A 14,165-nucleotide genomic window follows, 5' to 3' on the forward strand; every position below is an offset into this window, starting at 1 on the left:
CTTTCCAACTCCAGTCATTGGGGAATATCAGTCGATAGTTTCTTGTACAGTAAATTTCGATTTTTCATTCACTGATAGTGGAGAATTATTGGAACATCTTTTCGTTGGTGTAAATGTCGCCATTTTTTACTAATTTTACAATACTATGAACACTATTTACGGCTTAACAGCAAATACTAATGCATTAAACTAAACAAATATACTTATAAAGGTCTAAAAATTTTGGGTAAGGCACCATTGCTCTTTCGACGCATGGTTAAGCCGAATCTGAAATAGGGCTGGAATTAGGCAGAGGTACTAATAGAAGGTTAAACCGGACCTGATAAATGCAAAACGTAATAGTGCAATCTATTACCTAAGTAATCCCTACACAATATTTCGATATTGACACTTCAGGCCAGAAAACATACTTTTCCTAATTCTCTTATGCAATTACTTGAAATTTTAATATTACAAACAATACTATTTCAAGACCTACTCCTATGGCCGACACCGGAATTGAGCCGAACTGGACGCAATTCCTCATTTTATAACTTTATACCTTTCTGGGATAGACTATAGTTGTGATCATTTTCCGAACAACAATGAACGATCCAGGTTAGTTTCCAATCATTCAGATCATGAGTGGGTCATAGTTCGGAAAAATCCTAGATCTGTGGTTAATGAGTTGTAGTTAATGGTGTAGATCAAAAGTTCGTAAATCAATTGCATTAATGCCAAGCTTTTTTTCTGAAGTGGAAGTTTTACGAGAGTAGGGACTATCAATATGAAAACTTACATAAAGCTGAGCTCAAATTAAGTTGAGGTGGAGAGCGATTGATTATAGACTATGAATTTAATTCTAAACATTACACTACACACTATGATAAGAATTTCTCTATGATGAACATTTCTACTTCATATGTCATCAATCCTATGGTTATTATATTTGAGGGTTAGGCAAATGTCAACCGGTGTATGTGTACTTTTCGTTTTATTCATATAGTTCAAAATAACACAATGGAAAGAGATATTGAACAACTAAACTCGGCTTTAAATGCAGTTAAAGTTTTAAGATCTAATGTTAGAAGTGTTTTTGAATCAGTAAGTAATGGTTTGAGAGCAGATCATGGGGACGAGGGAAAAGAAACCAAATTTTTATATGAACTTCAAGAATTATTGACCACAGTTAATAATAATCTCAGGTAATAAAGACTGATTTGGAATTAGGAAGACTACTAGGTAATTATTCAAAATAACAAGACCATGGTTCATGACAGTTGATAATTAATTGGGTTGAATTAAAAACAATACCATTATATTATTGGTTTGCTGAATGAAGCTTTGTAATTCCTGCAAGTTTTTACTATAAAATAAATCTATAACTGCGTTTAATCATCGTTTTTGTCGTTTTATAAGTATATTGATTTCAGAATTGCTCTCATGTTCTGAAGAAATAGAGCTAATTTCAATGTTACTATGTGCTACATCCTCCATACAAAGCAGAATAATGTTTATTTTTTCCAGACACATTCAGGTGTATATTTTGTATACATTTTTATTTGTAGAAAACTGGAATTGTGAATTAAAAAGAAGATAATCAGGAAAGGGAATACTTGATTTAGTTTTAAAATAAATTTTTCGAAGTAATATCTATATGATAGCATATATTATTATAGACGTTTACAGAAATATTAGTCTAACAAACGAAGTATTTATGTACTTTAAAAGTAATGTCCGACCCAGCGGGACGATTTATTTTTTTTTAATTACAAATACATAGTGTATATATAAGCACAACCAATATAATGCATCATCCAAAGCATAACTGAAAGATGAAGGTTCTAAACTGACAATTACACTGCCTAGCAAAAAAACTGTTAAAGCTGTGGCGTTCAGTTGAGAAAATCACTAATCAAATTATTCAAAAAATTCTTCATGGTGGTAAATGTTTTATTGAGATTTTTGCCAAACTGAATGACCACTACACTGTTTCATATTATTAGAAGTTCAAACTGATTCATCATCAATGTAAACTATGTCTACTACATTATGTTCATTTATCTTTCTGTGTTTTCAAAAGATTTATGACAATTTTGTAAGGTGAATTTGCATAGAAGAGTAAAAGAGATGAATTGTGAATCAGATATGAGAATAGCTAGGGCGGTACGAGTAAACAGAATATATGTGAATACTGTGATACAAAATCGAGAGAAATAAAAAGATTGTTAAATTTATAAAAATTGTTATACAGTATATTGTTCATTTTTTTAGTTATTTATATCATAATTTTAAACAATACAATTGATTGTACTAACATACATATTCTTATTTTGCTTCTTTATTGCTAGTTATGAAATTTTTGAAAAATTATACACAATCAGGTTCCTTTTGTCGAAATACTATGTATTATGGTGGAAAATGCCCCAATATGTAAAAATAAAGAAACCAGTTTGTTAATTTGCTTATTTGATGAAATAAAATATATTCACTCAATATTTCCCGATAAATCTTTGATCTGTCATTAAAATCATGTTTGGAAGAATCGAAGACATAACATCATCACCATTGTTGATGTTTATAATCAGTTCATCAGAGGTTAATCATATATAATCATTGAGATTTGTAGTTACCATTATTTTGTGAATTGTAGTAATTTACTTCTGTTATGAACATGGTCGTGTTATAAAATAGCATCTTATGATAGTTTTTTCTTAATATTGTAGAGATGTGGAAAATGCAGTAGCCAATTTAACACCACCACCTGGTGCTTTTAGTCTAGGTAATACCACATTCTTGAGTCAAGAAACAACCCAAGAAAGACAAGCTCTGTATGGGCAATTAGTAAACAGTTACAAATGGACAGATAAAGTAAGTTTTATTGACTGCCATATAAATGAAACTCATTCTTACAACCAATACTCTAAATTTTAACAATCTTGAAATATAATTAGTTAGCTACATTATGGATACTTGAAATTATTCAAATTCAAGGATACTTTGTTTACTATTGATATTTTGATATTTGCTTTTATGAAATAACTTTACTGTATTTTCAAATATTGAAGAAATAATGACAATAGTTATATCTTTATTTTAATTTGGCCATGTGGTGAAACTGGTTGGTACATAGATATGCCATTTCAAGGTGTGACTTCAATCCAGTCATAAATGCTGGAAAACTTACTCAACAACTTTTTGTGGACGTATTGAAGGAGATAGACTAAAGTACATTCGGAGGGAGCAAGTTTAATTGTGTGTGGAAACATATATAGGCTAACAGATGCTTTACGTTTGAGGGCTGAGCAGAAAAAGTTGAGAGTAGGTCAGATTGTAGTTTTGCCTTGTTCATCTCAATCCTTTCTGTGTTTGCATGGACGATGGAAAATGTAAAAAGGATTTTCCAAAATCTTTCATTGACGAAACAAAAGAAAGGCGGTACTGGAAAAAGATTTGTCTATAGGTGTTTAATTAAGAGTTGCATCAATTTTGGAATGCAAGCTATATCTGTAGTATGAACTGGGATTGTTGCTAGGTTATTTCCCCATGGTCGTACAGTTCACAACCGATTCAAATTACCACTAAATTTACATGGCTTAAAAGTTATTAGTAAGGAAGCCGCCATAATTCGTTCCGCAAAATTGATCATCTGGGATGAGGCACCTATGGCCAACAAACATTCTTTGATGTGTATTAATCGACTATTGAAAGATATAATGGGTAATGATGTACGATTTGGTGGAAAATCTTCATAATAGGAGGAGATTTTCGGCAAGTGTTACCAGTTGTACCTCATGCATCTAGAGCTGTTACAGTACAGAACTCAAAATAATTTTCAACTCTATGGCCACTTTTCAAAGTTTTCAAACTCACCAAAAATTTGAGAGCTAGCGATGATGAATGCGAATTTGCTTTCTTTCTTTTCTTTCTGTTTGAAATTGGTAATTTCAAGGTTATTTCCGGTATTTCCCTTCTACCAATCCGCTAGACCAGCGCGAATTCCGGTCGGGACTTAGAAGAATATTTCTACTTACTGGTATTCCTTGGTTGGCTTCTTGCTTCGATGAGAACGACGGAACGACTTAGCTTTTCGACAAGTTAAAACTGTAATACTAGAAACTTCCTTCTAAGCGTAATAAGTGATTGTGAAAATAATGAGTGAGTCAGTTTTTACATAAAATGTAACTCTTGATTTTTGATTGAATAAAATAATCTATCTCAAATTTTTGCATTGCAAGATTTCAAAGAGGTTACATATTTAAAGAGAAATGTTATTGGAAAGTACAGTGAAAATTGTTGCTCGACAATTACTGATAGTTGAGCTAGTAAGTAGTAGCTTCAAAAAAATCGTGAGGACAAATTTAATACAGTGGCTTCTGATGCATACCGAAGATAATTATTTAATCAAACAAACCACTGATTTCTAGATACGTGAGTACAGTGCAGTGGCTGGAAATATACTCGCAGCCAATTCCTTCAACAAGACCTACAAAACTTACAGTACAACAAAGAGAAGGAAAACACAGACCAGTCAACATAATGTCCAGCCAGAGTAAGTATAAGTCGCCCAAAATAGAAATTTTTCTTAGAGAAGTTTTTGCTTTATCACTAGCTATTCATCTAAAATCAGGATCTGTGAAACTAGGACTGCTCTATCGGACAAACAGCTACCGATTTGTTTATGAAAGTTAGGTTGACGTGAATTGAAATTTAAATATATTGAAGACCAAGATTTTGCATACCATTCTGATTTCATGTTATTGCTCATTAAATCTGTCAGCAAGCAAATCGAGATTAGATCATTCCATTCAATGTAGGTTGTGAATTTTTTATTATAAGAATTGAATTATTGATTCTGTTCTAGTGATGATATGGTTCTAGAAAAACTTTTTAATGAGAATAATTGGATAGGTAAGTACTTGAAGGGGAAAATATAACAAAAATTATCAGCTTATGCTGGATAGAGTGGAATTATAGTTATCTTAAGAAATTCGGTAAATAATATAACGGATATGTAATGGTCGTTCGTAGAAGTATGTTGAAGAAGTTATCTTGTCATTTTTTTCAATTCCTGTTTATCTTCACATTACTATCGGGATTCAGATTCTGTTTATTTTTTGCGGATAGTATGGTTTGTCCGAGTTGTACTCAATATAAGTTAGTTTATTACCAGGAAAGGCGAATTTGCGTCAAACAGTTCCATCTCGAAGGCTGTCGACTTTTTGATAAAAAACTGACCATATTACAGCTTCCTCCTGGAAAAAGGTTGACTCTGCGGTCGACTTGTGTTCGATGAACGGACTCGACCTTACAATTGTAAATTGGCGACATACTTATTTTTGACCTTCAAATATTTTCCACCCTCTCGCAAATAGAATATCGAAAAGATAATGATTCACAATTGAATTATTGATTGATGTTAGATATAAACATATTTCAATTCTATACAAATAAAACTTCTCTAAAATTTGGATAGCCATTTTCAAATATTCATAGACGAAATTTCGCCTACATTAGATAGTCAAACTAGCCAGATACTTCCACATTCCAATTATCAAATACTTCAATTTCATTTATTCACACAGTTATATTGATAAATGTTTCTTTCTGTTACAGCGTAATAGAAAATTTAATTACTAGCATTGATCGTCTTTTTCCTGATGTTACTTTTACCACTAACAGACCATTAGTACCAAATCCAGTTATTCAGGTAAGGATGTAGTAGTATTTCATAATCAAATTTGTTAAATATTAATTTACAAAAATTTAGATACACTTCAATTTCAAAATTATTAATACAAAGATATTTTAAATTTGTTGTTCCTAAATGGCTGACATGGACCTATAGTTGATTTATTGGTTGATATAACTAATCAAGTTGTCAGTGTATTTGAAAAATAATTGAAGAGAATATTTAAAATATAGATATGGTTGCAGTACTCTAGTTGAAGGAAATTAATTTTTTTTTTTTAAAACTATTTACAATCGAGATCTAATAAAAGCTATTGTTCTATGCTCTCTAAAACAATATCACTAATTATCATTTTGGTTTTTAAACTATATAGAAATATAAGTTCCTAAATGAGGATACACAGCTATTGAAAAAGCATAAACTACATTAAAAATAATTATAATGAAAAATGATTTGTATTTTTAGGTACTACTTGGCAGGGTATTGAAAGCTATTATAGCATTCAAGGGATTGATGATTGAATGGGTAGTGGTGAAAGCACATGCGGAATCTAATGATTTGTGGACAGAATCACGTTATAAAGTTTTCAGGAAAGTTACAGAGAATTGCCATGCTGCGATGTGTCACTTTCATTCCCCATTAATGCCAGAGTTAGCTATTAGGTCATTTATGGTAAGATTTCTCATAACAAATATTCAAATTTGTTCCACCTGTTATTTTAGTAATTTCTTTTAAATTTGCTCCGGGATGTACTAAGGTATTTACAGCACAGGAGCAATTTGAATAATTGTATTTGTTTTTGTTTCTATTCCAATACTTTGGAATGTTTACGTCTCTACATCACAAAATATATTCAGACAGGATCGCTAGTAAAACTGTAACTTCATGGAGCGATCTTAAAATCATCGGTTTTTGCCCTAGTAATGAAAATGATTGCGTCAAAAATTAGCCAAATTAATCTGATATGTACAATGGAAGTTATATTAATAGAATTATATTACGATTCTATAAAAATACTGCGACATGTACACTACTTTGAACAATTAAAAATATACGAATGACTTCTACGAATCTCACAGGTGTTCATTAAGACTTTGTGAAAACTAAAACGACAAACTTGATAACGCTTTCTCTTATTAAATGAATAAATTAGTTAGCTGAATTCTACTGATTTACTAGTTTATAAAAGTATATGAAAATTATCAGTGTACAGAAAGACCTCCTATTAGATCGGAGGTTTCATTTTTGTTGGACGCCTCAATGGATCAAAATTAACACTGGACATCAGATTTGTTAATTTTCCATAGTAAATTCATTTATCTTTCCTTTGCATTTAAAATCCCCTCTGCTTTCCTTATTGCCGTTAAATACTTTCAAAAGCATAGTAGTAATTTAAACATTCATCTCCAATAATTTCGGTAGCGTAGAACAATAGTATCTATACCAAAAAAGACCTGAATTAAAACTCCACTTTATTACCAGTTTAAGGTCGCAACAGCTCTAAATATTTTTGTAACACGTTATTTTATCTAAATTTATGTTGAATTCAACATATTAGAAAAGAAAAATATTGTTCGAGTAATGCATCTAATAACTAAATTTAGCAGCTTAATGAAAAAAATTCTAATTCATCTGAACAAATATCTAAAGTAAAAACCTTTTGTGCAACCTCTATCGCCACTTTTCCAAAGAGACTATCTCATTTTCTTCTAATTTCTACTTTAGTTTTACAAAGAGGTTGAGAAGTAACAAATATAGACTATTTTTTTGCTATATTTGTATGTTAGAAGACTTTTTTACGAATTTTTGGGATATCCGATTTATTTCTTCCATTGTCGCCTTATGAATTCTAATTAAAATATATAATTCATGAAAACAGTGGAAACTGGTATTGCATTCAGTGAAACATTTTATTTGTTTTTATATAAAACAATGAGTAATTCTAAAATGATATTTTCTTTTTAGCATTGGTTTCATAGTTATATAAGTCTTTTCAACGCCCCATGTAAAAGATGTGCAAACCATCTCAACAACAATTTACCTCCCACATGGAGAGATCTCAGAACTTTAGAGCCATATCATGAAGAATGTAAATAACAGTTTAATAACTTCTAGGCTTAAATTAAGATTTAGTTTTCATGTTTTTTTTAACATTTGTCAATAAAATAGGTTGAATTTTTTTTGTTCATATTTAATTAATAACGCAATATACCAGATCAACAACTACATATCCACTGAGTGAAGCATAAAACTGTATAGTGAAGTGTTGAATTTCACATTCATTGCAGATAACACAATTTTGGCGTTTACTGTACAGAAAAATAAAAGCCGCCAGGGATATTAATTCAAATAGGAGACTTGCAAATTCTTTTAAAGTTGCAGAAGAATCAAGTTTTATTGTGAATGATGTAAGAAATAATTTATTTGAATTATTTATTTTGATCTTTTAGATTTCGAAATTAAAGGAAGGGGCTCTTGTTTAGGCAACCAAAACAAAAGTTGCCACTGCATGTTGATTAACAACACTATCATTAACAGTATTCATATTTTTTGCATTGCAAAAGGTTTTTAGCCCCTTTAAACCATTATTCACTCTCTACTATCCAAAAAGTAAGTATTGGTTGCCATACCTCGTACCTGAAAATAAACATGTTTGCTTAATTCGTAAGCACGCTTCTCCAATTTCAGAATAGATGTTGCACGGCTATTGACGGAACACTGAGTACGACCTTTACCTACCTACTCCACGTTCAGAATTAGTTAAGGGCTCAATATTTTACAATGCAAAAAAATGCACAATTACTTGCCAATTGAAACCAAATCGATATCATCTTTTCCTGCATTCTGCAATAATTTGAGAGCATATTTACTGGAAAGGGCCTTTTACTCTGTAAACGACTTTTTGCTATGCACTTATATACGACTTATATAATAATTATTACCTATGACTATTCTGTCAGGTAGGTGAACTATCCGAACCATGATAATAGTTTCTGAAAAGCCGCCAAGTTGGTTGATATATTTAAAAACAAAATTTTCATGAATAAACTGAAAAGCTTCATATAAATTTAAAAAACAAATAGCCTTTTAATGAAAGTGCTTATTTGGAAGTTAGGGAATAAAATTCTTGAAATACATATTCAAGAGAGTACATTTTTATACATCATATAGGTGCATTGCATAGGTAGTTTGTGGTGTTTATTTATCGAGGATTACTGTCGATGCATACACATAACGTTCCTTTAGCTGTTGCCTTATTCATAATTATATTATGGAAGGTAAGGAAAAGGAGGAACATCTCTTATATAATGAAGTTTAAAAAGTGTACTGAGGTAGACGATAAATAACAATTCTAAAACCTTCCACAGTGGAGCTGGTGTAGAAAAAAGGTATAAAGTATGCCGGTTTAAAAGATTTAATATCATTTCTGACTGAAACAGTTCACTATGAATATTTCAACGACTTATGTTGTACAGAAAATAATATAGTAAATATAACCTAAAAGAAATTTACCCTGATACTAATGTGGCCCCACCTTCATTTAATAAATTTTGACGGGCACTCTTTATTTACATAGATTGCTTCCATTCTCTTCACCCTCCATATATTATATATAATTAAAAACATTGGAATGGATAAGAGATTCCCGGAATCCCTATTCGCTATACTGCTCATTATCAATTATTCCACTCGTTCTGACGTAAAATGCATAATTTCTCGTTTTTCTATGTTCCGTGCACTATTGGTGTGGTTTGTTTGATAAAACCGACAAGAACAAAGTTGCTTTCAAATTTTATCACTTGAACTTTATAAACCATGTTTATCATTAATTCAACGGTCTCGTTAACTGTAGTTAGAAAAAATGTCAGATTTTAATATATTAAATAGATCACATTCCGAATCAGACATCTACGTATCTCAATTTAACAATTTAACTGTAAGTTCTCTCGACAAAAAAAATTTTAACAATTTTCGTAGTTCTTGTTCATCTATTGTGAGACGAATTTATATGGAAGAAGTATTTTGTTCTAATGGAAAACAAACTGGAAACATGATTAGGAAATATAGTTTAATAGGTAATTAATTTCTGTATCTATTGATATTATATTAAGGAATCTCAACATGGGTACCAATACATTTTTCATTGTGGTATTATATTGACTTATTTTATACATTTGCTAAATTCCCATGACAATAAAGTAGGTAATTTTGAATATAGTTGATGCAACAGGGTAAATAAAAAATATATATTACTATAACACTATAGTAAGGAAGAATCACAAAAATTATATCAAATATTGAAGACTCTCTTGGGAAATTGATGTATAAATCTTGAAAGGTCTTTTTAGAAGATAACCTTGATCTATATATTTCCCTACCATAACATAGTTGTCTCCCAACTCATTATCTACTGATTTTTGATACTTTTGCTCATCCACCTTAATAAAGACTCAAATTTTAGCATTATCATTTTATTTTTTATTGCATAAAGTAAGTAATATACTGTATGTTTCAAAATGATTACTATACTATTATTAAATATTGCATTAAACTTACAGTTATACCTAATTGAATGTCTAAACATAAAAACACCTTAATCAGTCTCTTTGGTTGGCACCAGTGAGCATGCACACCACATGTTAGAAAGCACCAGTAGCAAAGATTACTATAGATCAGAAAGATGTTTCACAGCTTCCAAGATGGTACTGTACAACTTACCTTCTGTATGAAGTTCAATTGTGATCTATCAAGTGGCACTAACATATGTGGAGTACAGAATAACCAAGAGTGCAGATAGCATTGAGCCAATATGAGAGGTTTTTTACTTATACCTCTAAGAGATCTGTTCGAAAAGCTAGTTGTGGTTCATTAATTCTTGAAAAGAATGTTTGGAGAATTTATGCAGTTGTTACACAGCCATAAGGGGCTTGTTTCCCATAGCCTCCAAAGTCAACATACCTTATATCATACTTACTGCCTATAGTGGTTCACAAAGGATAGTGTGATACCTTCACTATCAGAAGCAGTTCTTGGGAAGAACTATTTATCTTTTTGACACGTGCCGTGTGATAAATGTTTAATGTAATAACTATGCAGAGTTAAATCTTCCTTATTAATTTGGTAACACTTATATTTGTAGTTAGGCAGTACAGTTTAATTCAAAGAATTAAATTCCAAATGGAAATATGATATTATTTCTGATTTTTCAGATATGGAATATGCCCCTAAAGAAAGAAAACTAGAAGAAAACAATGACGAGGCTGTTGAAGAGGTTCCAATGGAAGTGGATATTTCATTTTCTAATGAACAATTTTCAAATATAATGGAATCAGATGAGTTAGTCTCTCTACCAAGATTAAGAAAAGTTAATGACTTTGAACATAATGATGAAACTGACTGTGAGAGTATGCATATTCTACCAGAACGAACAAAACCCAGAGTAATTCACATTAATCCTATTAAAAAGATCTATAAATGGAATATTCCAGTTTTCATAACTTTTATAATAATTAGTATTACATGCCTAATTTTTTCCACAAATCTTACTATTTTTACGGTAAATAGTGAAATTCAACTAGAACATATTAGGAATGATCTGAAATTGAATATTCATGGACACAAAAATTTAATAGACAGATTTATTCACATCTTAGATAAAAGAGAGAACTGGTCTGACAAATTACAGATCATCAGTTTCATAGGATCACAGGGAGTAGGTAAAACCTTTTTTGCAGGATTAGTGAAGGCACATTTTTCAAATCACTTATCACATGATTTATATGGCACACATTTATTATACAATAATCAAAAGCAAAAGATTATAGATGCTATCAATGATTGCTGCTTGAATTTGATAGTAATTGATGACTTAAAACTAACTGATACAGTTGATCTTTTTTCATTTGCGCACTCTCTTCCTAAGAATTCATTTATTTTATTAATTGCAATTTTCAATACTCATTATACTGGCAATGTATTAAATCCAGTTATTAATTACAATGATATAATCAAAATACGTGATGATTTCAATGATTCAGGTATTAAAAATTATGAATTGTTTGTATTTGAAGATTTTACATATGATCAAATAGAAGCCTGGATAATAAAAAGACTTGACTCGCACAGAATTTCTACATCAGCGCGTCAAGAAATTTTGCAAAATGTTCTAAATACGCATAATATCAAACATGGATTGAAAGGGCTTCATTCTAAGATACTTCTGGAATTGGAAAAGTATACAACATAAAATATTCACATGATCTTACACTATTGAAAGTCTAGCACTGAGAAATGTTAATTTTTGGATTTATAAGACAAGATTTTTGTTACACAAGCAATGATATCTATAAACTTTTGTTTTGACTTCAAAGAGTGGGGACTCTTATTGAACTGTTGGTCACTCAGAATGTCTGCTAAATCAAAAATTACTAGGGCTCAAAACCTAAAAGTTGGTTGCAACCAGTAAAAAAGTTTGTATCTGACTAAAAATAACGCTCAAAAGATTATTAGTCTTTCCATAAGGTTTTGAGTAAAATTGTGTTTTTCTATTTTTTTCTCAAACTTAAGTAAAGATAGAAATTTGAAATTTTGTAAATCATTAAGGCATAAACACCAGTATATTTTCAACATTCCAGTTACATTATAAAGATAATAAATTAGTGATCCTAAACTTATTTCTTACCAAACCTCTTCTCAATATCCAGTTTCATAAAAAAACGTGTTACGTAAAATGACTGCTTATTTAAAACATATCTCAATTTTGAAGGTTCTGATAAAATAAAATTGAAAATCTATAATCTTATTCTTATTTATTTATTTTATTTATTGAAAAGAACTGATAATTGAGAATTTCAATCTACTTGATTTCAGAAAATATAATAAAAATTGAATTTTACTCACTAACTTGTAGAGGTATTCAAAGAAGGTGGACTGAGGAAACATCGTTACCCCTTGAATTTTGTCACTTTTTGGATACAACATTATTTGTTTATCAAATCTATTTTAATAAGAAGAGGATCATTTTGTAACTGTGCCTATCTAAATCAAACATAATCAAGTGCACGAATAAATAACAAGGAGGATATTAAAGTGCATTCCATATCTTCAGTAGAAAAGCATTATTACTGATTATCAGTTGTTTGTTACTTTGTTTTAATTTTGTTTTGTATTTGAATTATGTGTACAATCTATCGTATCGATAGCTAATGGTAATTTGGAATTTTATTATATAACAATACAATGTCTGTTTATGATTGATTGTTCCTTCTCTATGGACAAGTTTCATTAATTAAATATGTAACAGAATGTCCAAATATCCTCTATATTTTTGGTAGCCCACTGAAATGGAGAGAAGGCAAGACTGCATTTTTTATATTATGTTATAATGTAGAATAGAGAATTTTCCTTTCAGCCAAAATCATGTTTTTAATCTATATTTTTTAAATATTTCTACATAAGACTCGATATTTGTATCCTTGTAAATGTATGCAATGACCAGAGATTTTTATACCATTTCAGAGTGGATCACGCTCAACAGGGCGGATCCTAATGGTGAAATTACCAAAATTTCTTTGGAAGGAATACATATATCAGATGCGGTATATGTCTAACAAATGGTATCTTTAGTCTCTTTAATATTAGGGTCCGTCCCGTTAAATGTGTACCTGCCAGGTATTATAAAAATTTTTGAATAAAGTGGTGGAAAAAATTACATATTTGGAGATTATTCCTCATAATTTGTTAATATGACTAAACAAAAAGAAACCCAATCATCGCAATATTGTTTTCTTTTGTATTATTCAAGTTGAAAATGTCACCCTGCAATTATAAATCAACTTTATTTAAAATACCAATAATATCCATTAAGTAATTAATAAATGTGTTTTACAATAATTGTTCAGATTATCTTACAAAGGACCTCGCTCAATCCTCATGGAAATTGGAATATCTGAAACTTAACACAACAATAGTTTGAATCAAACGGATTAGGAGTCTTAATGGGTATGAAACCCCAAAACCCCCCAACACTCAAAACTACCCCTGAAAAGTCCAAGGGTACCATAAGAGGAAGGTCTATGGTTAGTTTTTCTGAAACTTGACACATTGATAGTTTGAAGCAACCTGATTAAAATATCAATGGGTACTAAATACTCCTACTCCTACCCCCAACCCCGTCAAAACTATCCCTGAAGTGTCCGAAGGTACTCTGGCAGGTAGGAAATTGGTTTTGGCCAATTGCTCTGAACCTTGTCCCAAATATAATTCAAAGCAAGCTTATTAAAAATCTCGATGGGCACGAAACTCCACAAATATTCCACCCACCATCCCAAACCCCTGAAAAGTCCAAGAGGAGGGGATTCTGCGCATCTCTCAAGAGCCCATGAGAAATCGCTCTCAAATTGGCGCGTCGTTTTAGGAGCTAATTCTCATTGGCTGCTTCCCAGCTGGTGCGCAATAGCACACCTTTTAGTCTTTACATCATGTATTCAATTCA

At 30.8% G+C, this 14,165-nt stretch overlaps 2 protein-coding genes across 4 annotated transcripts; both read left to right on the forward strand.

The window, feature by feature from the left end:
- Window positions 1-909: 909 nt before the first annotated feature.
- LOC130896638 (mediator of RNA polymerase II transcription subunit 27) lies at window positions 910-7,851 on the forward strand. The gene is made up of 6 exons (XM_057804844.1): window positions 910-1,184; window positions 2,706-2,850; window positions 4,407-4,531; window positions 5,596-5,689; window positions 6,137-6,343; window positions 7,637-7,851. Exons 1-6 carry the CDS (start codon window positions 958-960, stop codon window positions 7,766-7,768), a joined length of 930 nt encoding a protein of 309 aa, XP_057660827.1. The 5' UTR covers window positions 910-957; the 3' UTR covers window positions 7,769-7,851.
- A 1,558-nt stretch (window positions 7,852-9,409) lies between these two features.
- LOC130896639 (uncharacterized) lies at window positions 9,410-13,564 on the forward strand. Of its 3 annotated transcripts, none has more exons than XM_057804846.1 (3): window positions 9,447-9,747; window positions 10,882-11,388; window positions 12,582-13,564. In XM_057804846.1, exons 1-3 carry the CDS (start codon window positions 9,534-9,536, stop codon window positions 12,722-12,724), a joined length of 864 nt encoding a protein of 287 aa, XP_057660829.1. In that variant the 5' UTR covers window positions 9,447-9,533; the 3' UTR covers window positions 12,725-13,564. The 3 variants fall into 3 exon arrangements, with proteins under 3 accessions (XP_057660828.1, XP_057660829.1, XP_057660830.1); XM_057804847.1 differs by having other exon boundaries at window positions 10,882-11,384; XM_057804845.1 differs by having other exon boundaries at window positions 9,410-9,747; window positions 10,882-13,564.
- Window positions 13,565-14,165: the final 601 nt, after the last annotated feature.

Source organism: Diorhabda carinulata, chromosome 7 (assembly GCF_026250575.1).
Source record: "Diorhabda carinulata isolate Delta chromosome 7, icDioCari1.1, whole genome shotgun sequence".
Classification (NCBI taxonomy): domain Eukaryota; kingdom Metazoa; phylum Arthropoda; class Insecta; order Coleoptera; family Chrysomelidae; genus Diorhabda; species Diorhabda carinulata.

Bases quoted from the DNA above. Each gene is read 5' to 3' on its own strand.
- LOC130896638 (XM_057804844.1), top strand. From the start codon at position 958: ATGTGTACTTTTCGTTTTATTCATATAGTTCAAAATAACACAATGGAA. The intron at 2,851-4,406 runs GTAAGTTTTATT...ACTGATTTCTAG, and splicing joins GTTACAAATGGACAGATAAA to ATACGTGAGTACAGTGCAGT. The intron at 5,690-6,136 runs GTAAGGATGTAG...TTGTATTTTTAG, and splicing joins TACCAAATCCAGTTATTCAG to GTACTACTTGGCAGGGTATT.
- LOC130896639 (XM_057804845.1), top strand. From the start codon at position 9,534: ATGTCAGATTTTAATATATTAAATAGATCACATTCCGAATCAGACATC. The intron at 9,748-10,881 runs GTAATTAATTTC...CTGATTTTTCAG, and splicing joins TAGGAAATATAGTTTAATAG to ATATGGAATATGCCCCTAAA.